General features: G+C 48.1%; 1 protein-coding gene across 2 annotated transcripts in view; it reads left to right on the top strand.

The window, feature by feature from the left end:
- The window catches only part of SLC24A5 (solute carrier family 24 member 5), a 70,153-nt gene that overhangs the window by 5,467 nt on the left and 42,051 nt on the right, over nt 1–22,635 (top strand). For both annotated transcript variants that reach the window (XM_030189523.1, XM_030189531.1), the window contains exons 2-6: nt 1,413–1,592; nt 11,168–11,251; nt 11,342–11,445; nt 13,874–13,974; nt 15,984–16,267. In XM_030189523.1, coding sequence (XP_030045383.1) covers nt 1,413–1,592; nt 11,168–11,251; nt 11,342–11,445; nt 13,874–13,974; nt 15,984–16,267 — 753 coding nt within the window. The remainder of the gene's footprint in view (nt 1–1,412; nt 1,593–11,167; nt 11,252–11,341; nt 11,446–13,873; nt 13,975–15,983; nt 16,268–22,635) is intronic.

A 22,635-nucleotide genomic window follows, 5' to 3' on the forward strand; every position in this document is an offset into this window, starting at 1 on the left:
AGAATGGTGGCTGACATATCTGGACATTTTTCAGAGTTTAAAAACTTTTCTTCACCCCCACCCCCAATGTGAGTGAGGCTGCCCTGCCTGTTTCCAGGGTACCTAGCAGCAGAGGCTAGTGGGTAGGATCCAGCAGGAGCCAGGTTGAAGGCATGGAGGGCGCGAGAGCGGACTTCTGCCAGTGCCGGCACGTGTTTTAAATGCAACATGTTGAGTAAAAAATAGGCGCTGGCGGAATTTGGTTGGGGGAGCAGCCGCTCCGCAGGCCCCCCCCCCCCCCCCCAGCTGGGATCCAGCCAGTGAGAAGACTATAGGTAGGGTCAGAGCACTGTAGGTGCTGTAGAAATGAAGTTTCTGCATGTGGTGAGAGACAGAAGAGAGATGAAGCCACTCCCATCTCCAAAAGGAAAAGCAGTTCTAACAGCTGCAACATGCAAACACTGATTCAGTATAACACAGCAAATACAGAATTGTACCTTTCAAACAGTTCTCCCCTCTCATCTCTCTGATCACAGACATACAGAAAACCAACACCAATACACACTGGGGTCCTTTAACTAAGCCTCGTAAGCGTCTACACGCACCCAAAGCACTCCAAAATGGAGTTACCGCCCGACTACAGTGTGGCTTTTGCGGTAATTTCACTTTTGGCAGGCGTCTGATACACACGTCTGAAAAATATTTTTTATTTTCAGATGTGCATAACGGACGAGCGCCAAGTGGCATTTGGCGTGTGAAGGACATTACTGCCCAGTTACCGTGTGAGTCTTTACCGTTAGGTCAATGGCTGGCGGTAAGGTCTCAGACCCAAAATGGACGTGTGGCAATTTCCATTTTGCCCCACGCCCATTTTCGGCAAAATTTTTAAAAAGGCCTTTTTTACAGGCGCAATAAAAAAAATGGATCGTCGCGCGCCCAAAACCCGCGCCTATACTACCGCAAGCCATTTTTCAGCACACCTTTGTAAAAGGACGCCACACACACTAACATGACTTTTCATACCAGATAAGATGCATGCACACATACAAATATGCACAGATATACCATCGCACAAAGATACACACAAACAAACTAAAAGTACACACATACACGCACAAAACAGATATACATACAACACACACACTCAGAGAAGGATTGGAAAGAATTCCACGAGTCACGCTTTGCATGCTTTCTGCACTTGATTAATAAACATTGATAATCAGAATGGATTTCTTTCTGACAGCAGTCGTAACAGAGCTCTAGACAAAGTAGTTATTTTTAGAATCTACGCTGAATAGCTCAGCATGTGCCACTGCAATCTCTTTAATATGAGAGATCGAATCCCATTAGTAGAGTGAATTGACTAGTTAGGAATGTACTAATAAAGCTTCAACTTTGCAAGACTTATCAGTCTTTCTGCTCTTGCCTTTCAGAAAATGAAACCCTTTGTATCGCTTCACCCTCATCAGAGTTTCCCAATGGATTTTTCACGGAACAAGAGAGAAAAGACGGAGGGATCATTATCTATATCTTAATCATTCTTTACATGTTCCTAGCTGTGGCTATTGTGTGTGATGAATATTTCTTGCCTTCTTTAGAGATCCTCAGTGAATGTAAGTAATTAGAAAATACTGTAAAGATTTTTTCAATAACATCCTCAATTTATCTTATTTTATCTTTAGTATCGTATTTAATTCCATCCAAAAAGACACATAGCGCAGAAGCAAAAATATTTTTAAAAACTAGATCTGTATGAAACAAGAAAATCCTAAACAAAAAAACTGGGGTCCGATATTCAGCAGGAGCAGGCAGCGTTTTGCTGACTGCCCTGGCATTAAGTCCAGAAATTCAGTGTCAGGTTGTGTCAGCTTTGGCATTGAATTTCCGGATATACAGGGGCAGTGAAAGCATAGCTGCTAAAGGGCCCCTTTTACCAAGCTGCAGTAAAAGGGAATCTTGCTGTGTGCCAAGGAAATGGCTGTGCAATAAGTGTACACGTGCTGTGCAGCCATTTCCGGGAGAGCCCTTACTGCCACCTATTTAGGAGGCGGTAAGGGCTCCCGTGCTAACCTGGTGGTAACCGAGCAAGGGACGGAGACAGAACCCACGGGGACGGGGACAAACTTTATCCCCATGTCATTCTCTACTGCCACTTTGTAAAAGGGCCCCGAAGTGCAATATTCAGCAATTAACCAACTGTGGTGAACCGCATAAAGTGCCCCTTTTACTAAGCTGTGACAAAAGGGGGCCAGCACTGGCATCAGCGTGCGTTTTACATGTGTGCCGAGGCCCCCTTTTACCGCAGCCCTTACCACCACCCACTGAGGTTTCGGTAAGGGCTACCGTGTTAACCCAGCAGTAACTGGGCACTGCCCGATTACCACCGGGTACACTTCGGTGCTATAAACATAAATATTTTTTGTTGCGCCAAAAATGATGGCACGCTAGGGGTGGGAAGTACCGCCGGGCTGCTACGGTAACCCGGTGGTACTTCCTGTATAAAGAGCGGTAAGCCCATGTTGGGCTTACCATCGCTTAGTAAAAGGAGCCCGTTTATGCCGTTACCTTGGCCAGTTAGGTGCTGAATATTGGCACTTAACCAGCCAAGTACTGACCCGACCTCCGGAACACTCCCGAAATAGCTGGGGTTTTTTGGCACGGACACTAACCGGACATTTTCAGCAGCACTATCCAGTTAGTCCATTTAATAATGGTCTATGGACTTTTTCTTTAGGTTTGGACAGCTTCCTAAAGGAAAAGTCCATAGACCATTATTAAATGGACTTGGGGGAAAATCCACTATTTCTGGGATAAGCAGTATAGAATGTTTTGTACTTTTTTGGGATCTTGCCAGGTATTTGTGACCTGGATTGGCCACTGTTGGAAACAGGATACTAGGCTTGATGGACCTTTGATCTTTCCCAGTATGGCAATACTTAGTGGATGCTTGGAATGCCCTCCCGCGGGAGGTAGTGGAAATGAAAACACGCGTGGGATAAACATAAAGGAATCCTGTTCAGAAGGAATGGATCCTAAGGAGCTTAGCCGAGATTGGGTGGCAGAGCCGGTGGCGGGAGGCGGGGATAGTGCTGGGCAGACTTATACAGTCTGTGCCAGAGCCGGTGGTGGGAGGCGGGACTGGTGGTTGGGAGGTGGGGATAGTGCTGGGCAGACTTATACGATCTGTGCCAGAACCAGTGGTGGGAGGCGGGGCTGGTGGTTGGGTGGCGGGGATAGTGCTGGGCAGACTTACATGGTCTGTGCCCTGAAAAGGACAGGTACAAATCAAGGTAAGGTATACACAAAAAGTAGCACATATGAGTTTATTTTGTTGGGCAGACTGGATGGACCATGCAGGTCTTTTTCTGCCGCCATCTACTATGTTACTATCCAACTTATAATCGAAAGTGATCGCCGGCCATCTTCTGACACAAATCGGAAGATGGCCGGCGATTTTTTAAAAGCGGCGAAATCGGTATAATCGAAAGTGGCCTTTTTGACTGCATCGCCACTTTCCCGTCGCTTCGCCGGCGAAAGTTCAAGGGGGCGTATCGGTAGATAAGCGAAGGCGGGACATGGGCGGGCATGGGCGTGGCTACCAGATGGCCGGCTTTCGCCGATAATGGAAAAAAAAAACGTCGTTAAGCAGTATTTCGCCGGCTTTACTTGGTCCTTTTATTTTCACGACCAAGCCTCAAAAAGGTGCCCCAACTGACCAGATGACCACTGGAGGGAATGGGGTTGACCTCCCCATACTCCCCCAGTAGTCACCAATCCCCTTCCAAACTAAAAAAATAAAAATAAAAACCTTTTTTGCCAGCCTATATGCCAGCCTCAAATGCCGTACCCACCTCCATGACAGCAGAATGTGTTGTATCCTCCGACAGCCTTTCCCTGGTTGCGATGTGGCTCTTGGGTGAGTGTGACACCTTTTCTGTTAGGTGCCCTGCAGAGTCACATTAGCAATGCATTGTGGTGGGTGTAGGGTACTGGGCTCTACTCCCCTGGTGCTTTCCCCCCCCCCCCCCTGCTAACTGGGTCAGAGTGTGCCCTGTTTTGTTTCCTGTTGTAGTTCATGCGGTAGTGGCCATTTTTGTAAGCCAGTTTTAGTTCCCTTTCCTGTGTTACCCACGTTAGAGAACGTAGTTCTTACCTTGCATGGTGCTGAAAGAGGGCATTGTACACCATTGTGCCAGCTCTGACCTACTGCTAATCTTAGTACCAGGGGACTCTTTGCCAGTGGGGCACAACCTCTGATCTGCAGTTAACTGTGAGTAAACATGGTTCTCCGAGGACAAGCAGGCTGCTTGTTCTCACGACTGGGTGACGTCCGCGGCAGCCCCCACCAACCGGAAAAAAGCTTCGCGGGACGGTCGGCACGCAGGGCACGCCCACCGCGCATGCGCGGCCGTCTTCCCGCCCGTGCGTGACCGCTCCCGCCAGTTCCTTTTTTTCCGCGCCTGGAGAGAGTCGTGCCTTGCCGCTCTCTCTACTTCAGCCGCCGGATTCTTGCGATCGCGTATACGCGGATCGCGCTTCGTTAATTTAATTTAATTTCCTTTTATTATCTTTTCTTTTTACAAAAAAAAAAAAAAAAAAAGACTGCGCGTGTGGAGCACGCGCTCCCCTTTTCCCTCGCTTCCAGCGGGGACGCTACGTTGCGGCCTAGTGGTCGCTCGGTCGTTTATTTTTTCGTGGTGTGATTTTAGCCACCATTGACGACTTTGACTTCGCCGACGCGATTTTTCCGTCGATGTCCTCGAAGGTCCCGAGTGGATTTAAAAAGTGTGGTCGCTGCGGCCGGCCGATCTCGCAGACCGACACCCACGCTTGGTGCCTCCAGTGCCTCGGGCCGGAGCACAATCTCAAGTTGTGTGCTTTGTGTCTCGGTCTCCGGAAACGGACTCAGGTTGCGAGGCAAGTTCTGCGGGACCGTCTTTTTGGAACTTGCGCCGGCCCCTCGACGTCGACCTCGACGGCATCGGTATCGAAGGCCGGTTCTTCGGTACCGGTATCGATGCCCGAGACATCGGCACCGATGGCAGCGACCCCAGGAGAACAGGTCCCGTCGGCCCGCCGGTCCGCCGGTGAGAGTGGGGTTGAGAGGCCGCGTGGGCAGTCGGCCCCGGTCACTCCCTCAGCTCGTGAGCCACGGGACCGAACCCTGTCTGACCCGGTGCCTCGAGACCGAGGGGGGTCGACCTCCTCCTCCTCCATGCCCTCCGGCGCCGGTGACGTGCATCGAAAGAAGGACAAAAAGCGTCGTCACTGGACGCCCTCGGTGCATCCTGAAGAGGAGTCGACGCCGAAGCGTCATCGTCGAGAGGAGAGGTCCCCGTCGGTTGTGGAGGTACCGACGCGTCGGGGTTCCGGCACCTCGGTGCCGTCTCCTGGCTCCCAGCAGCTTCCGGCACCGACACCCTTACCGGCCCCACCGCCTTTCCCGGCAGCGGGCCTGGACGAGTGCCTCAGAGCCATCCTTCCGGGGATCCTGGAAGGGCTGATGCGCCAGGCTGTGCCGGCGCCGGGGGTGCTTGCGCCCTCGGCGCCGATGACTGTGGCGCCGGCGAGCTCTAGCCCGGCGCCGGAGCTGTCGACACCGCCGCCGCTTGCGGTGCCGGTCTCGACTGCTACGCAGGTGGAGTCCCCGTCGACGTCGATGGAGGGAGCTCCGTCCCCGCCGGCGCGGGAGTCCACCGCTCGACGACACCGAGACCTCGGTGCCTCGACGTCGAGCCGGGCCCGGTACAGGACTCAGCTACATGAGCTAATGTCCGATACCGAGGATGAGGACTCGTGGGGGGAAGAGGAGGACCCTAGATATTTCTCCTCAGAGGAGTCTACGGGCCTTCCCTCGGACCCCACGCCTTCACCGGAGAGGAAGTTCTCACCTCCTGAGAGCCTCTCCTTTGCCTCCTTTGTGCGGGATATGTCGATCACCATTCCCTTCCCCGTGGTCTCTGTGGAAGAGCCGAGGGCCGAGATGCTCGAGGTCCTCGACTATCCATCACCACCTAGAGAGTCCTCCACGGTGCCGCTGCACAATGTCCTGAAGGAGACGCTGCTCCGGAACTGGGTGAGACCGTTAACTAACCCCACCATTCCCAAGAAAGCAGAGTCCCAGTACAGGATCCACTCCGACCCAGAGCTCATGCGGCCCCAATTGCCCCATGACTCAGCGGTCGTGGATTCTGCTCTCAAGAGGGCACGGAGTTCGAGGGATACCGCCTCAGCGCCCCCGGGGCGGGAGTCTCGCACTCTGGACTCGTTTGGGAGGAAGGCCTACCAATCCTCCATGCTCGTGACCCGCATCCAGTCATACCTGCTCTATATGAGCATCCACATGCGGACCAATGTGCAACAGCTGGCGGACCTGGTCGAGAAGCTCCCGCCGGAGCAGTCCAGGCCTTATCAGGAGGTGGTCAGGCAGCTGAAGGCATGCAGAAAGTTCCTGTCCAGGGGTATTTTTGACACCTGTGACGTGGCATCTCGTGCTGCGGCCCAAGGTATAGTGATGCGCAGGCTCTCATGGCTGCGCGCCTCTGACCTGGACAACCGCACCCAGCAGAGACTGGCCGACGTCCCTTGCCGGGGGGATAACATTTTCGGTGAGAAGGTCGAGCAGATGGTGGACCAACTGCATCAGCGGGAAACCGCTCTCGACAAGCTCTCCCACCGGGCGCCTTCAGCATCCGCCCCCACTGGTGGGCGTTTTTCCCGGGCACGGCAGGCTGCACCCTATTCTTTTGCAAAGCGTAGGTACAACCAGCCGGCCCGAAGGCCTCGTCAGGCACAGGGACAGCCCCAGCGCGCTCGTTCCCGTCAACAGCGTGCGCCTAAGCAGCCCCCTGCGCCTCCACAGCAAAAGCCGGGGACGGGCTTTTGACTGGATCCACGGGAACATAGCCGCCCTACAAGTGTCCGTACCGGACGATCTGCCGGTCGGAGGGAGGTTAAAATTTTTTCACCAAAGGTGGCCTCTCATAACCTCCGACCAGTGGGTTCTCCAAATAGTGCGGTGCGGATACGCCCTGAATTTGGCCTCCCTGCCTCCAAATTGTCCTCCGGGAGCTCAGTCTTTCAGCTCCCATCACAAGCAGGTACTTGCAGAGGAACTCTCCGCCCTTCTCAGCGCCAATGCGGTCGAGCCCGTACCACCTGGGCAGGAAGGGCAGGGATTCTATTCCAGGTACTTCCTTGTGGAAAAGAAAACAGGGGGGATGCGTCCCATCCTAGACCTGAGAGGCCTGAACAAATTCCTGGTCAAAGAAAAGTTCAGGATGCTTTCCTTGGGCACCCTTCTGCCAATGATTCAGAAAAACGATTGGCTATGTTCCCTGGATTTAAAGGACGCATATACTCACATACCGATACTGCCAGCTCACAGACAGTATCTCAGATTCCGCCTGGGCGCACGCCACTTTCAGTATTGTGTGCTGCCATTTGGGCTCGCCTCTGCCCCACGAGTGTTTACCAAGTGCCTCGTGGTGGTAGCGGCCTACCTACGCAAGCTGGGAGTGCACGTGTTCCCATATCTCGACGATTGGCTGGTCAAGAACACCTCGGAGGCAGGAGCCCTCCGGTCCATGCAGTGCACTATTCAACTTCTGGAGCTGCTGGGGTTTGTGATAAATTACCCAAAGTCCCATCTCCAACCGTCCCAGTCTCTGGAATTCATAGGAGCGCTGCTGAATACCCAGACGGCTCGGGCCTTTCTTCCCGAAGCGAGGGCCGCCAATCTCCTGGCCCTGGCTTCGCAGACCAGAGCGTCCCAGCAGATCACAGCTCGGCAGACGTTGAGACTTCTGGGTCATATGGCCTCCACAGTTCATGTGACTCCCATGGCTCGTCTTCACATGAGATCTGCTCAATGGACCCTAGCTTCCCAGTGGTTCCAAGCCACCGGGAATCTAGAAGATGTCATCCGCCTCTCCACCAGCTGCCGCACTTCACTGCTCTGGTGGACCATTCGGACCAATTTGACACTGGGACGTCCATTTCAAATTCCACAGCCCACGAAAGTGCTGACGACGGATGCCTCTCGCCTGGGGTGGGGAGCTCATGTCGATGGGCTGCACACCCAGGGTATGTGGTCCCTCCAGGAAAAGGATCTGCAGATCAACCTCCTGGAGCTCCGAGCGATCTGGAACGCACTGAAGGCTTTCAGAGATCGGCTGTCCTACCAAATTATCCAAATTCGGACAGACAATCAGGTTGCAATGTTTTACGTCAACAAGCAGGGGGGCACCGGATCTCGCCCCCTGTGTCAGGAAGCCGTCGGGATGTGGCGCTGGGCATGCCAGCACAGCATGCTTCTCCAAGCCACATACCTGGCAGGCGTAAACAACAGTCTGGCCGACAGACTGAGCAGAGTCATGCAACCGCACGAGTGGTCGCTCCATTCCAGAGTGGTACGCAAGATCTTCCGAGAGTGGGGCACCCCCTCGGTGGATCTTTTCGCCTCTCAGACCAACCACAAGCTGCCTCTGTTCTGTTCCAGACTTCAGACACACGGCAGGCTAGCGTCAGATGCCTTTCTCCTTCATTGGGGGACCGGCCTCCTGTATGCTTATCCTCCCATACCTTTGGTGGGGAAGACCTTACTGAAGCTCAAGCAAGACCGCGGCACCATGATTCTGATAGCGCCCTTTTGGCCCCGTCAGATCTGGTTCCCTCTTCTTCTGGAGTTGTCCTCCGAAGAACCGTGGAGATTGGAGTGTTTTCCGACTCTCATTTCGCAGAACGACGGAGCGTTGCTGCACCCCAACCTTCAATCCCTGGCTCTCACGGCCTGGATGTTGAGGGCGTAGACTTCGCTACGTTGGGTCTGTCTGAGGGTGTCTCCCGGGTCTTGCTTGCCTCTAGGAAGGATTCCACTAAGAAGAGTTACTTTTTCAAGTGGAGGAGGTTTGTCGTTTGGTGTGAGAGCAAGGCCCTAGAACCTCGTTCTTGTCCTGCACAAAACCTGCTTGAATACCTTCTGCACTTATCGGAGTCTGGCCTCAAGACCAACTCAGTAAGGAATCACCTTAGTGCGATTAGTGCTTACCATTATCGTGTGGAAGGTAAAGCCATCTCTGGAGAGCCTTTAGTCGTTCGATTCATGAGAGGTTTGCTTTTGTCAAAGCCCCCTATCAAGCCTCCTACTGTGTCATGGGATCTCAACGTCGTCCTCACCCAGCTGATGAAACCTCCTTTTGAGCCACTGAATACCTGCCATCTGAAGTACTTGACCTGGAAGGTCATTTTCTTGGTGGCAGTTACTTCAGCTCGTAGGGTCAGTGAGCTTCAAGCCCTAGTAGCTCATGCTCCATATACCAAATTTCATCACAACAGAGTAGTGCTCCGCACTCACCCAAAGTTCCTGCCGAAGGTGGTGTCGGAGTTCCATCTTAACCAGTCAATTGTCTTGCCAACATTCTTCCCCAGGCCGCATACCCGCCCTGCTGAACGTCAGTTGCACACATTGGACTGCAAGAGAGCATTGGCCTTCTACTTGGAGCGAACACAGCCCCACAGACAGTCCGCCCAATTGTTTATTTCTTTCGACCCTAACAGGCTAGGGGTCGCTGTCGGGAAACGCACCATCTCCAATTGGCTAGCAGATTGCATTTCCTTCACTTACGCCCAGGCTGGGCTGGCTCTTGAGGGTCATGTCACGGCTCATAGTGTTAGAGCCATGGCAGCGTCAGTGGCCCACTTGAAGTCAGCCACTATTGAAGAGATTTGCAAGGCTGCGACGTGGTCATCTGTCCACACATTCACATCACATTACTGCCTCCAGCAGGATACCCGACGCGACAGTCGGTTCGGGCAGTCGGTGCTGCAGAATCTGTTTGGGGTGTAAATCCAACTCCACCCTCCAGGACCCGAATTTATTCTGGTCAGGCTGCACTCTCAGTTAGTTGTTCTTCGTAGGTCAATTTCTGTTGTACCCTCGCCGTTGCGAGGTTCAATTGACCTGGGTTCTTGTTTTGAGTGAGCCTGAGAGCTAGGGATACCCCAGTCGTGAGAACAAGCAGCCTGCTTGTCCTCGGAGAAAGGGTATGATACATACCTGTAGCAGTTGTTCTCCGAGGACAGCAGGCTGATTGTTCTCACCTACCCTCCCTCCTCCCCTTTGGAGTTGTGTGTTTCATCTTTTGCTAGTTATTCAACTGGCGGGAGCGGTCGCGCACGGGCGGGAAGACGGCCGCGCATGCGCGGTGGGCGTGCCCTGCGTGCCGACCGTCCCGCGAAGCTTTTTTCCGGTTGGTGGGGGCTGCCGCGGACGTCACCCAGTCGTGAGAACAATCAGCCTGCTGTCCTCGGAGAACAACTGCTACAGGTATGTATCATACCCTTTATTGCAAGAAAGGACTTTTTCAGAGAGATTAGTTTTCAGATGTGAACTGGTGTGCCAAAGTTATACAGCAGCAATAAGTCCTAGAGGCTGTATGCAGGTCCCTGGAGCAATTTTAGTGGGTGCAGTACATTTGTGGGTAGTGGGTTGGGGGGGGGGTTGGGGGCTCAGCTCCCAAAGTAAGGGAGCTATGCACGTGGGAGCTTTTCAGAAGTCCACCGCAGTGACCCCTAGGGTGGCTGGTTGGTGTCCTGGTATGTCAGGGGGGCCAGTGCACTAAACATGCTGGCTCCTCCCAAGGCCAAATGCCTTGAATTTGGCCGGGGTTTGAGATGGCCGACATAACTTTCCATTATCGCTGAAAAACAAACCCGGCCATTTCAAACCCAGCGAACTCCACGGCATTTGGCCGGGCTAAACCGTATTATCGAAAAAAAAGATGGCCGGCCATCTTTTTCGATAATACGGTTCCGGCCAGCTGTTTGCAGCGCCTCCAAAATAGATCGCCGGCAATCTATTTTGCCGGCGCCGTTCGATTATTCCCCTCCAAGTTACTTAGCCCCAGACAGGCGATGTAAACAGTAAGGAGCATATCCTGTCCGCTTAAGTCATTTTATGTATCAGACCCTAATGTTTGAAACAATTTTAAAATTGTCAGCTTCTATCAGTTCTTCGTGTAACATTCGGTTCTTCCTCTCTAACACACGTTCAATAAATGCTCAGAGAAAAAAAAGCTGAGGTAAAAAAAACATTATTTTAGGAACTTGCAAAGTGTAAGTGGGACAAACGTATGGTTGAGATCCTGCAGAACTTTTATAGGTGTTTTCTCTTCTATTTTACCCTTAGATCTTGGCCTCTCTCAGGACGTCGCAGGAGCAACTTTTATGGCAATTGGTAGTTCAGCCCCTGAACTGGTCACTGTTTTTCTAGGTATCAAGCCATGAATTTGTACTTCCTTTACATGTTCTTCACAAAGGGGATGTCCTTGCCCATAACATAGTAATTTTTTGTTTATTATAGGAGTATTTGTCACAAAGGGAGACATTGGTGTTAGCACCATCGTTGGATCTGCAGTCTACAACCTCTTGGGAATTTGTGCAGCTTGTGGACTAATGTCATCCATGGTAACACAATTTCAGCATAACCTGGGCATCACTCTACTCTCCTATAATTGGTCAATTATGTGTTAATAAATAATTGATCAAAATAGAGGATATCTATCAATATCGGTGTGGTATATTGTAATATATTTATTTATTTATTGCATTTGTATCCCACGTTTTCCCACCTCTTTGCAGGCTCAATGTGGCTTACAATACATCATGGATAGTGGAAGTAAGAAGAGAGTAGATATTTGGTATTACAGAAGGATTTGGGGTTGCATGGTAATAGAATACATGATAGTAATATAACAAAAGGCATTATAAAACATTTCTGGACATATGTGGGGAGTTTCACATGTGTTGATCTCTGTGGTATATCTTGTCAAAGAGATGGGTCTTCAATTGTTTTCGGAAGTTGGTCAGTTCATAGATCGCTTTTAGGTTGCGTGGCAGCGCGTTCCAGAATTGTGTGCTCATATAGGAAAAGGTTGATGCATGCATTAATTTGTATTTTAGACTTTTACAGTTGGGGAAATGGAGATTAAGGAATGTGCAAGATGATTTTTTAGCATTCCTGGGTGGTAGGTCTATCAGGTCTGACATGTAGGCTGGGGCATCACCATGGATGATTTTGTGAACTAGGGTACATACTTTAAACATGATGTGTTCTTTGAGTGGGAGCCAGTGTAGCTTTTCTCGTAGGGGTTTTGCACTTTTGTATTTTGGTTTTCCGAATATGAGTCTGGCTGCCGTGTTCTGGGCTGATTGGAGTTTTTTGAGTATATGCTCTTTGCAGCCTGCGTAGATTGAGTTGCAATAGTCTAGATGACTGAGTACTAAAGACTGTACCAGATTACGGAAGACGGTCCTTGGGAAGAATGGTCTTACTCTTTTTAATTTCCACATTGAATGGAACATCTTTTTGGTTGTGTTTTTCGCTTGATTTTCAAGTGTTAGATGCCGATTGATGGTAACTCCAAGGATTTTTAGGGTTTCTGAGATTGGTAGGTTTAGTGTTGGTGCATTGATGGTGGTAAATTTGTTTGTATTGTGTTGAGAGGTGAGTATTAGGCATTGGGTTTTTTCTGCATTAAGTTTCAACTGAAATGCATCTGCCCAGGAGTGCATGATGTGTAGACTTTGGTTGATTTAGTTGGAAATTTCTTTTAAGTCTTGTTTGAATGGGATGTAGATCGTTACATCATCAGCGTATATGTATGAGTTGAGGTTTTGGTTTGTCATAAATGTGAAACGAGACTTAGCTTTCCAGCCGCCCAGTCGTCTGCCGAATTTCTAACAGCTAACCAGGGCTGTGGTTAGCTGTTAGAAATTCAGCAGACGACCTGGGGGCTGGAAAGCTAAGTCTCTTTTCACATTTATGACATAGAGCTGTATAAGAGAGACATTATAATAAAAATAGGAGGTTTTTTTAGCCAGTGATAAGTGCGTGGGCCTCCCTAAAGTTAATCTATATTGACAAAGGAGTGTCCTAGCATCTGCTTGAGGCTTTCCCTCCGATATTACAATACCACACCGATATTGATACATATCCTCTATTTTGATTGGTTGTTTGAACGGAAGTGATTTTCTACTAGCTTCAGTGTGATATTTAGATTAATAAATAATTGGACAGTTGTGATGGCACCTAATGGTATTCCTTACAGGAAGGCAATTAAGTATGATGTATTCTTTATAGTTTGAGCACAATATAAAGAGCAAGTGCAACATTAATTTACTTATTTTTATTGAAAATTTGCCTACATTGCTTTCCTGTTTTTCTAACGTTCAATGTGGGAAGTGTGTTATTCTTTTTTGGTAGTTTCTTACAGCCTGAATACACTCCCTCAAAATAGGCATAGCCCAGTTGAAAGACATAGATGTACTCTGGACCTATCTAAATAATACTTGCAAATGTAAACAATTCCCATGGGCTTCGTCGCATTTGCCACACGAGAATCACTACTGTGGCTTACTACTACTACTTATCATTTCTAAAGCGCTACTAGACGTACGCAGCGCTGTACACTTGAACATGAAGGCTTAGTAAAAGGAGCCCTAAATGTATAGTTGCAGCCTTTGTTTGCTCCTTCAGTATATGGATAACAGTGAGATGGTTGGATGTATTTTCACCCTTGGCACCATCTGGTTCAATTTTTAATATCTACAGTTAAGGAAGTTGTATTTTTACTAGCTACTGATAAACATCTAACTTCCTTTAGAAATTGATCCCCAAAATATTTTAAAAGGAATAGAACATCAATGACTTTTATGGGGGGAAGGATCTGAAAAAGACCACAAATTATTTATAAAATGTTATTTATCACACTGAAGTGTCATACACGTATGTAATTAAAAGGCATGATGTCAGCACACTAAGAAAAGGTGTAAAAACAACTGTTACAGCAAATCGGAAGTAAATTTCATTTCATTTCATTCTTTATTATTTCAGATTTCAAAATTGCCTTGTTGGCCTTTGTTTAGGGACTGTTTGGCATATGCCATCAGTGTGGCAGCACTCATAGCTATCATGATGGACAACAGAATTTACTGGTAAGAACACCTTGCTTTTAAACCACAAGCACTTTACCTTCTCAGAGCTGCCAAGGTATCCCGATTTTTGAGAGGGAGATTTTAGTACACGCCCCAGCCCCGCCCACTCTGTCTTGGCTCCTCCCACTCTGTCTTGGCTCTGCCCACTCTACCTCATGTCAACTTTTTCTTTTGATGTAGGCATAAGAAAAAAATAGATTTTAAATGTTCCCAGGTTGTTTAATGTGGGATATAAATAAGTAAATAAATAGAAACTCTGAATATTGAGCACCTGATTCTCATAACATGATGTCTGTTTTAGAGGCTCTTTACCTTTAGAAAAAAAATATCTTTGTACAAATATAACAGTGCTACGGTGTCCCCATAACCAGCCCCTCCAAATGATACACTGATTACAATTTCTAACAAATTACTACTCTACCTATGAAAAGTTACTCTCTTATAATACTTCCTTTATGTATATCTTTATACTGCACAAGCCAGCATGTTTGAAAATAAAAGGGAGATTAAATTAAAAAATGCTACCAACAATAAAGAGTGACAACATGGATACAGCAGCTCATAGGCTTGCTTGCTTTGTTTTGAAGGGGAAACAGAAAAAAACTAACCTATTGGCTTCAACTTTCATTTCATCCATCTCCCTCCTGTTTCCATGCAATCTCTGCAGTAACAACAACAACAACAACAACAAAAAGAAAGAAAGAAAGCTCGGGGCCGCAAAAGCCTTCAGGCTTTGCTGGTCCTGTGCCCCCGCTGACATCAACTTCAAGTTCCGGGGGCAGAGGACTGGCAGAACTGACAGCATAATGTCTGAAAACTATTGCAGCCCTGCACTTGCTTTTTTCTTGTTGTTATTTTGCCGCCACCGCTGCTGCATTGGGAGAAGCAGCAGCAGTGGCGGTGAGAAAAACAGCGATTCCTCATCTCAGCGGAGACTGTCCCGCTTTGGCAGGAGATGACCCACCAAAGCGGGAGTCTCCAGCTGAATGCGGGAGACTTGGCAGGTCTGCCTTCTTGCTCAGCAGTGGCGGCCCTACCATTAGGCCAACTGAGGCGAGGGCCTCAGGCAACACCCTCCCCTCCCCTTCCCTGCTCAACTCTCTTCCCTATGTGTACCTTATTTTTTTCCTTTTAAAAGGTAGCAGTGGCAGCGACAGCGATTCCCATAGGGTGCCCTGCCACCCGCACTGGCCTCTTCTCCCTACTGTGGCCCGCCTCTTGACATAACTTCCTGTTTCCTTAGAGGCAGGACGCAGTACAGCGAAGAGGCTGGTGCTGGCGGTACCGCTGCAAGGCAACCTATGGGAATCGCTGCCACTGCCACCTTTTGGAAAAGATGAAAATAAGGTAATCATGGGGAAGAGGGTTGAGGAGGGGAGAGGGAAGATACCAGACCGGGCACGGGCAGAGGAGACATCTCATCCCTGCCTCGGGCAGCAGATTGCCTTGGGCCGCCCCTGTTGCTCAGCATAAATGTTAATCAAAGGAGGGTGGTACTCAGTTTGTGAGGATATTGGTAATATTCTAATATGAAGGAGGCAAGGCATTGCATTTCGTACTAAAATGTCCCAGTCTATCAAGACTACAAAGGTATCTCTCCTTCTGCCTTGCCAGAGAGCATTATTTTGAGGTGGATTTTACAAAGCCACACCAGATGGGTGCAGTATTCAACCTATTAGAAGGATGGAAAGAGGGGGAAGGAGAGGGGAAAAACACAAATACATCTCAAGGTGATGACTTTCAGTGAGGAAAAGAAAATGTATTACAAGCAAAAAGAAGTACTGCATATAATTGAATAAATTAACATTTCTGCGTGTATTCTATCTCTTGTTGCATGTGTATTTTCATTATGTGTTAGCAATTTTTAAAAGGTTTTTCTGTTTAGTCTCTGTCAGCAGGATATTTTAAAATGCTATCTGGGCTTCTATTAAAAGAGAGACAAGTCACTGGATAGTTTTAACACTCTGCCAAAAAGTACTAATGTAGCTTTAAGTCTGTTTTTGTTAAAGGTATGAAGCTGCTTCATTGCTCTTAATATATGGGCTATATATTGTGGTGCTGTGCTTTGATGTTAAAATTAATCAATACATCATGAAGAAATGCAGGCCCTGCTGTGCCTGTTGTGCGGAAGCTATGGAAGCAAATACTGAGCAGCAGCCGCTAACAGGCTGGAAGGAAGAGAGTGGGTCACTCACTCGCTGGCAGTCAAGATCCGATAGTGGAGTTTTTCAGGAGGAATCAGGATTTTCTCAGCTTTCCATAAGCTTACATGGACTTCATGAGATTAATGAAGGTATCTCTCGTTATACTATTTAGAAAACCCTTAAAAAGATTTGTATAAATACATACAGAATCTCTATCTTCTCTAAACAATTTTTAACATGTACTATTCTGCCTTTGTCTGACAGTAGCTCACTCTGGGGTCCCTTTACTAAAGTTTACTTTACTTTACTAAGATTTAGCGTATGCTAACAATTAGTGCATGCTAAATGATAAGATGCCCCATAGGAATATAAAGCCACATTGAGCCTGCAAATAGGTGGGAAAATGTGGGATACCAGTGCAGCAAATAAATAAAGGGATTCTTATCATTTAGCGTAAGCTAATCAATAACGTCCACTAAGGGGCCCTTTTACTAAGCCATGGTAGGCTCTATGTGTGTGCAGCATGCGCCCAAATGAGACCAGCATGCCCTCCTGGAGGTAATTTCAAATTTAGCACATGCCCATAATGCGTGACTGAATTATTTATTTATTTCCTCCTATGCGCGGTAATCAGCACTTGGCACATGCCGACCGGTCACCGTGAGTGTAGCACATGAGCCTTTACTGCCAGATCAATGGGTTGCATTAATGGCTCAGGTCAGTTTTGGGCGCACGTTGCTTTCATTTTTACCACAGACCCTTTTCCCATCCCATTAAAAAAAGCCCTTTTTTGTAGATGTGGTAAAAACTGACCTGGCTCATAACCAATACACGTGCCTACCCTACCGCAGGCCACTTTTTACCACGGCTTAGAAAAAGGGCCCCTAAATCCATTGGAGCACCTTAGTAAAAGGACCCTTCTGATTTTATACACTTAACCATAATTTTCTCTAGATATTTACATAGGGCACAAAGGTCAATTAATTTGGAGGGTGATATTTTTAGCCTTTAGTCTTAAGAATTCCATGGCTGTATCCAAGTTCAAAATTAGGGGTCCTTTTACTAAGATGCACCAAAAATGGCCTGCGCCGGTGTAGATGTGCGTATTGGACACGCGCAGGTCCATTTTTCAGCGCACCTGCAAAAAAGGCCTTTTTGGGGGCCAAAAATGGACATGCGTCAAAATAAAAATTGGCACACATCCATTTTGGGCCTGAGACCTTACCTCCACCCATTGACCTAGTGGTAAGGTCTCACACATTAACTAGGCAGTAATGGTCTATGCGCGTACAATGCCCATCACCACCTGGTTACTGCCACGCACCGTAAAATTTCTGGCGCGCTTAGTAGATGCGTGTAAAAAATGAAATTACTGCCTAGGTCACATGGTAGCCAGGCAGTAGTTCAAAACTGACTCACATAGGACACACATAGGTGCCTGCGTGGCTTAGTAAAAGGGCCCCTAACTGTTTTTAGCTCCAGGGAAGAAAAACAGGAATAATGTTTTTTTGGGGGGATCAAAGATATTACAGCAGAATTAGAAAAGGTACAGAGAAGGGCAACCAAAATGATTAAGTGGATGGAACAACTCTCATATGAGGAAAAGCTAGGGAGGTAGGGCACTTCAGTTTGGAGAAGAGATGGCTGAAGGGAGATATGACAGATGTCTATAAAAATCCTCTTTTTAAATTCCTAGTCTGCAGTTAACAAGCCACTTTATCCTTATCCCTCTGAAACCCAGAAAATAAATGAACAGAAGATGTTGCTTCATATTTTCAGTTTCCTGCTGAAAACACCAGCCATGAAATTTGGAAAAGTGATGTTAGGATAGGCTGGTTTGGCTGTTTGTCAAAAAGCCAATCCCTGTGCCAAGGACTACTTCTTTGTATTCAAGACATCATTCTTCAACCTCAAAGTACACTTGAAATTGAAGAAAGTCACTGGCCGATGTTCAACTAGCAGCTTTCAGTGTTTTTTGAAACACTGGCTGTCGGCAGCTGAATTAGTCCTAGATATTCAGTGCCAGGCCATGTGTAGGCACTGGCACTGGATATCCAAGACTAATTGTAAAACCAGTGGCCACCAGGGCATATGCAGGTCCCAATTGATATTTAGCCAGGGCCCACATAAGACAGTGACTATCAGCTGGGATCCACATAACTTTTTTAATGTTTCCCAGCCCCTCTGATCCCCCTCCTCCCCCCCCCCCCGTAATGTCTTCCCTTCTCATCATTCTCCCCCACAAACAGCTCCCCCTTCTAAACCCCCTCCCCTGAAATAGCAATTCCCCCACACACACCATCACCATAGGCTACCTAACATCTCTGGTGGTCCAGTGGGGGCATTGAGGGCAGGATACAACCCCACTCTCTCCTGCATCTAGAGGCTTCCTCATCAAAATGGGTTCATGGGTGGTCTGCGAGACTGCTGCTAGTGGTTCTGGCAGCCACTTTGATGAGGCAGCTTCCAGGGGGAGTGAGTGGGGTTTGCTCCTGTCCACTATTCCCCCACTAAACCACCAGAGATGTTAGGTAGGCCCAAGGGGCCTATGTTGATGGTGAGGAAGGGGGGAGTTGAGTGGGGAGTATTGCTTTTTCAGGGGGAGGGAGATTGGAAGATGGGGCAGTTTCAGGGGAAGGGGGATCAGAAAGGAGGGCTGTTTTGGAGGGGTAGAAAACATTTTAAAACTTATGCAGGTGCTGGCCGATATTCAGTGCCTGCACCCGCATTGCTACGCGTCTGAATTTAGGACAACTTCTGAACGTTTTAAGCAGGTAGGAGCCTCTCCCGCCCATTTAAATCACTTTGAATCATAGGCGCCCGGTATAAGAGGCTTGGGGAGGCTAAGCCTCCCCAGCCAGAAGTGCAGCAAGGGCGGGGTGGGGCGGGGCGGACCGCCCTGGGTGCAGCTCCTGCTGCCTTGAACATCTCCCTCCCTTCCCCCACGACTGGTGCGTGGACCTTGCAATCTTTACCCCCCCCGACTACTACGGTATCGCTCTCCCCCTCCGCTCCTGTCATGTCTTTGAACTTCGAGGATTCCTTCCGGTAGCAGCAGCAGCATCGGCAATGATGTAAGCACTGCTTTCAGCCTGCCCCAGAAGCCTTCTCTGGACAGCGTCCCTCCTACGCGGGAAACTGTACAGAGAGTGCTTCCGGGGCAGGCTGAAAGCAGCGCTTACATCATTGCCGATGCTGCTGCTGCTACCGGAAGGAATCCTCGAAGTTCAAAGACATGACAGGAGCGGAGGGGGAGAGCGATACCGAACTAGTCCGGGGGGGGGGGGGCGGGGGGGAGCGATGCATCATGCCAGCCAGCTGCCAGACCAAAGGGAAAGGGGGTGGAGAGAGGAGGATGTGAGGTGCCACATCTAAGAGGAAAAGGGAGGAAGGAAAGCAATGGCAGGGAATGGGAAAAGGGGGGTGGAGAAAGGAGTGAGAGTGATGGAAGCAAGAAGGGGAGGGAAGAGAAGGGTGGGATGCATGAGGGAGAGGAGAGATGCATGAGGACGCTGGAGGAGAGAGAGAGAAAGTGGAAAAAAGTGCAGGGGAGAGCCAGGGACATGCAAAAGAGCAGGGAGAGTCAGAGAGAGATGGGGAGAGAAAGAGGGGACATGGAAGAGAGCAGGGGAGAGCCAGAGAGAGATGGGGAGAGAAAGAGGGGACATGGAAGAGAGCAGGGGAGAGCCAGAGAGAAGATGCTGGATGGAAGAGGAGAGAGAGAGAGAGATTAGTGGAAAGATGGGGAGAGAAAGAGGGGACATGGGCAGGAGAGAGAGAGAAGCTGCTGGGGAGAAACTGGGGGAGACCCTAGCTGTCAGACGGAGAAATGCTGAATGAAAGGAGGGAGAAAGAGGGAAAATGCTGGAAGGAGGGGGCAGAAAGAGGAAAGACACTGGACGTAAGGGTAGGGAGGGAAAGAGGAAAGACACTGGAAGAATGGGGATAGAGAGGACATGCTGAATGGAAAAGGGTCCAGAGCGAGAACTGTGTAGAAGGAAGGGGAGATAGAGGGATACAATAGACGGAAGAATTGGGAGATGGTAATGGGTAGAAGGATGGAGAGAGAAAGAGGGATGACACTGGATGGAAGGGTAGAAGAGAAAGAGGGAAGGTGCTGACATGGATGGAGTGGAGGGCAGGGAAGACAGGAGAAATGTTGGATAAGGATGGAGGGATGTAGCGCTATATAAATGCTAAATAGTAGTAGTAGTAGGTGGACATGTTGAGAGAAAAAAATATCAAATGGAAAGAAGACACTGGGACCAAAGCGAATAGAAAAACTAAATGATCAGACAACAAAGGTAGAAAAAAGTATTTTATTCAGAATTTATTAACTGGAATACGTCAGCTTTTGGAAATGTGCATCTGTGATATTTTGCATGCAAGTTTCAATTTTTCTAGTATTGCTGCATGCTAAGTCTGACTTCTTGAGGTAACTTTCCAGTTTTGCCTTCTTATCTGTTGTGTCATGTGTGTTTCATGTGTAATCAAGGTGCAGTATTCTACTAGTGTGTAGAATTTACAGGCCTTTTTGGGTTTGTTTGTTTTTTTTTGTTTCACTAGGTTGTGTACTGGTGTTTTAGAGCCTGGTGTAATTACAGTGCTGCTTTTCCACGCATAAGGTTGTAGCTCGTCCTGTCCTTGGAATTAGTGCTGTTATGGTTTGCTAAGGTTATGAGTGTGTTTTTGCACAAGTTTGTGTATAGTGTTTTGCAGTGGAGAGATTGTGTATTGGCATTACTGAGGTGGCACCAAAACATCAGAAAGGGTTTTAGAGCCTAAATCATGACACACTACCTCTTGAAGGATCTACATATAGTTGTTAATAAAAGGAGCTCATTGTGAACACTATCCACCCTGAAAGGGTGTTTTGTGGCTCTGCATGAGAATTGTGATATTATGATCCCTTGTTTCATATTGTTGACGGTCTGCATTTTCTATATGGGTGGTATATTGGTGTATTAGGGTCTGCCTAGTGTTATGGTACAGTAAGGTTCTGAGTGTGTTTTTGCACAAATTTGTGCATAGTGTTTTGCAGTTGAGCGATTGTGGTTAGTATATGCTTTGAGCAACCACTTTATTCTTTGACATATGATACATATCTAATGTCTAAATTTAATAAAAGGTATTAATTGTGACTATTTTTTTTTTTTTTTTCCTGTGTTAATTGTGGCTATAAGCTCCTCCCCTGGCTCCACCCCTAACCCCGCCCCCTTTAGCCTCCCCAAACAGTTGGGCCACCGACCGCCTATGCTTTGAATATTGGGTGGTCTGTTCTAGGCTCTCTGGGTCATGTGTGAGCAGTAGTAACAGTGCTCCTGATGGTGAATAAGCCCCAGACAGATGACACATCTCTTGTGGGTATCATGCTTAGCCGTTTTCTGTCCCTAGTGGGACAGTCTCTGAAGCCAGCCTCTATGGTGGCAAAGTGCTATCAAGTTGAAAACTAATCAAAACTTATGCGTAAATATTCAGAATGATTAGACCAAGCAGGAGGGGCTTCTGCTGAGTTAAGTTGTGAGGAGCGGGTCATCCCTAGATTTTTGGCAGCACTTAACCACACGGTGCCACTGAAAATCCAGGGTGACTGCTGTAGCACTATCTGGTTAGTGCCAGGGCAGTTTGGAGTGGAGTCCGGGCAGTACCAGAAATTTTTCCAGTTAGTGGAGATATTCAGTCTGCTAACTGAAAAGTGCCCAGATAAATTTATGACAACAAAAAAGATGTCTTTGCTTAATCCAGGCACTTACCCAAGTATCGGTATGAATATCCCCAGTACCTGGATAAGTTTCAGCGGCTGCCTAAAGACCCAAATATTCAATGCTGGTTCCTGAATTAGGCCTTGAATTGAATATCCAGATTAAATTCAGCAGATGATGGTTCAGCACCTATGAAAATGCTGACTGCCCAGCTAAATCCTAGGGGATATCTTGGTTTACTCAAGGGATGAAGTTAAATCCATCAAAGATGGAAGCAGTTCATTTTACTTGGTAGTCTGATATTCCTGATCTTACATCACATAGAATACAGGGGATTGCATTAGTGCTTAAAGATTCGATAAAAGTTCTCATGGTTACTCTTGACAAATTCTTGACTTTTGGCACCCACATATCTGACCTTGTTAAGAAATGTTATTTCATGCTGACACAGATCCATACCATACGCCCATTATTGGTTCAAAAGGGAAATGGGACTTGACATACTGCCTTTCTGAGGTTTTTGCAACTACATTCAAAGCGATTTACATATATTCAGGTACTTATTTTGTACCAGGGGCAATGGAGGGTTAAGTGACTTGCCCAGAATCACAAGGAGCTGCAGTGGGAATTGAACTCAGTTCCCCAGGATCAAAGTCCACTGCACTAACCACTAGGCTACTCCTCCACTAGCAACCGTCTCTCTAGAAGCCTGCCTTTGTGGATCAGGAATGCAGCCGCGCAGGCTTCTGTTTCTGTGAGTCTGACATCCTGCACATACGTGCACATACGTGCAGGACGTCAGACTCACAGAAACA

The sequence above is a fragment of the Microcaecilia unicolor genome, chromosome 1, assembly GCF_901765095.1.
Source record: "Microcaecilia unicolor chromosome 1, aMicUni1.1, whole genome shotgun sequence".
NCBI lineage: Eukaryota > Metazoa > Chordata > Amphibia > Gymnophiona > Siphonopidae > Microcaecilia > Microcaecilia unicolor.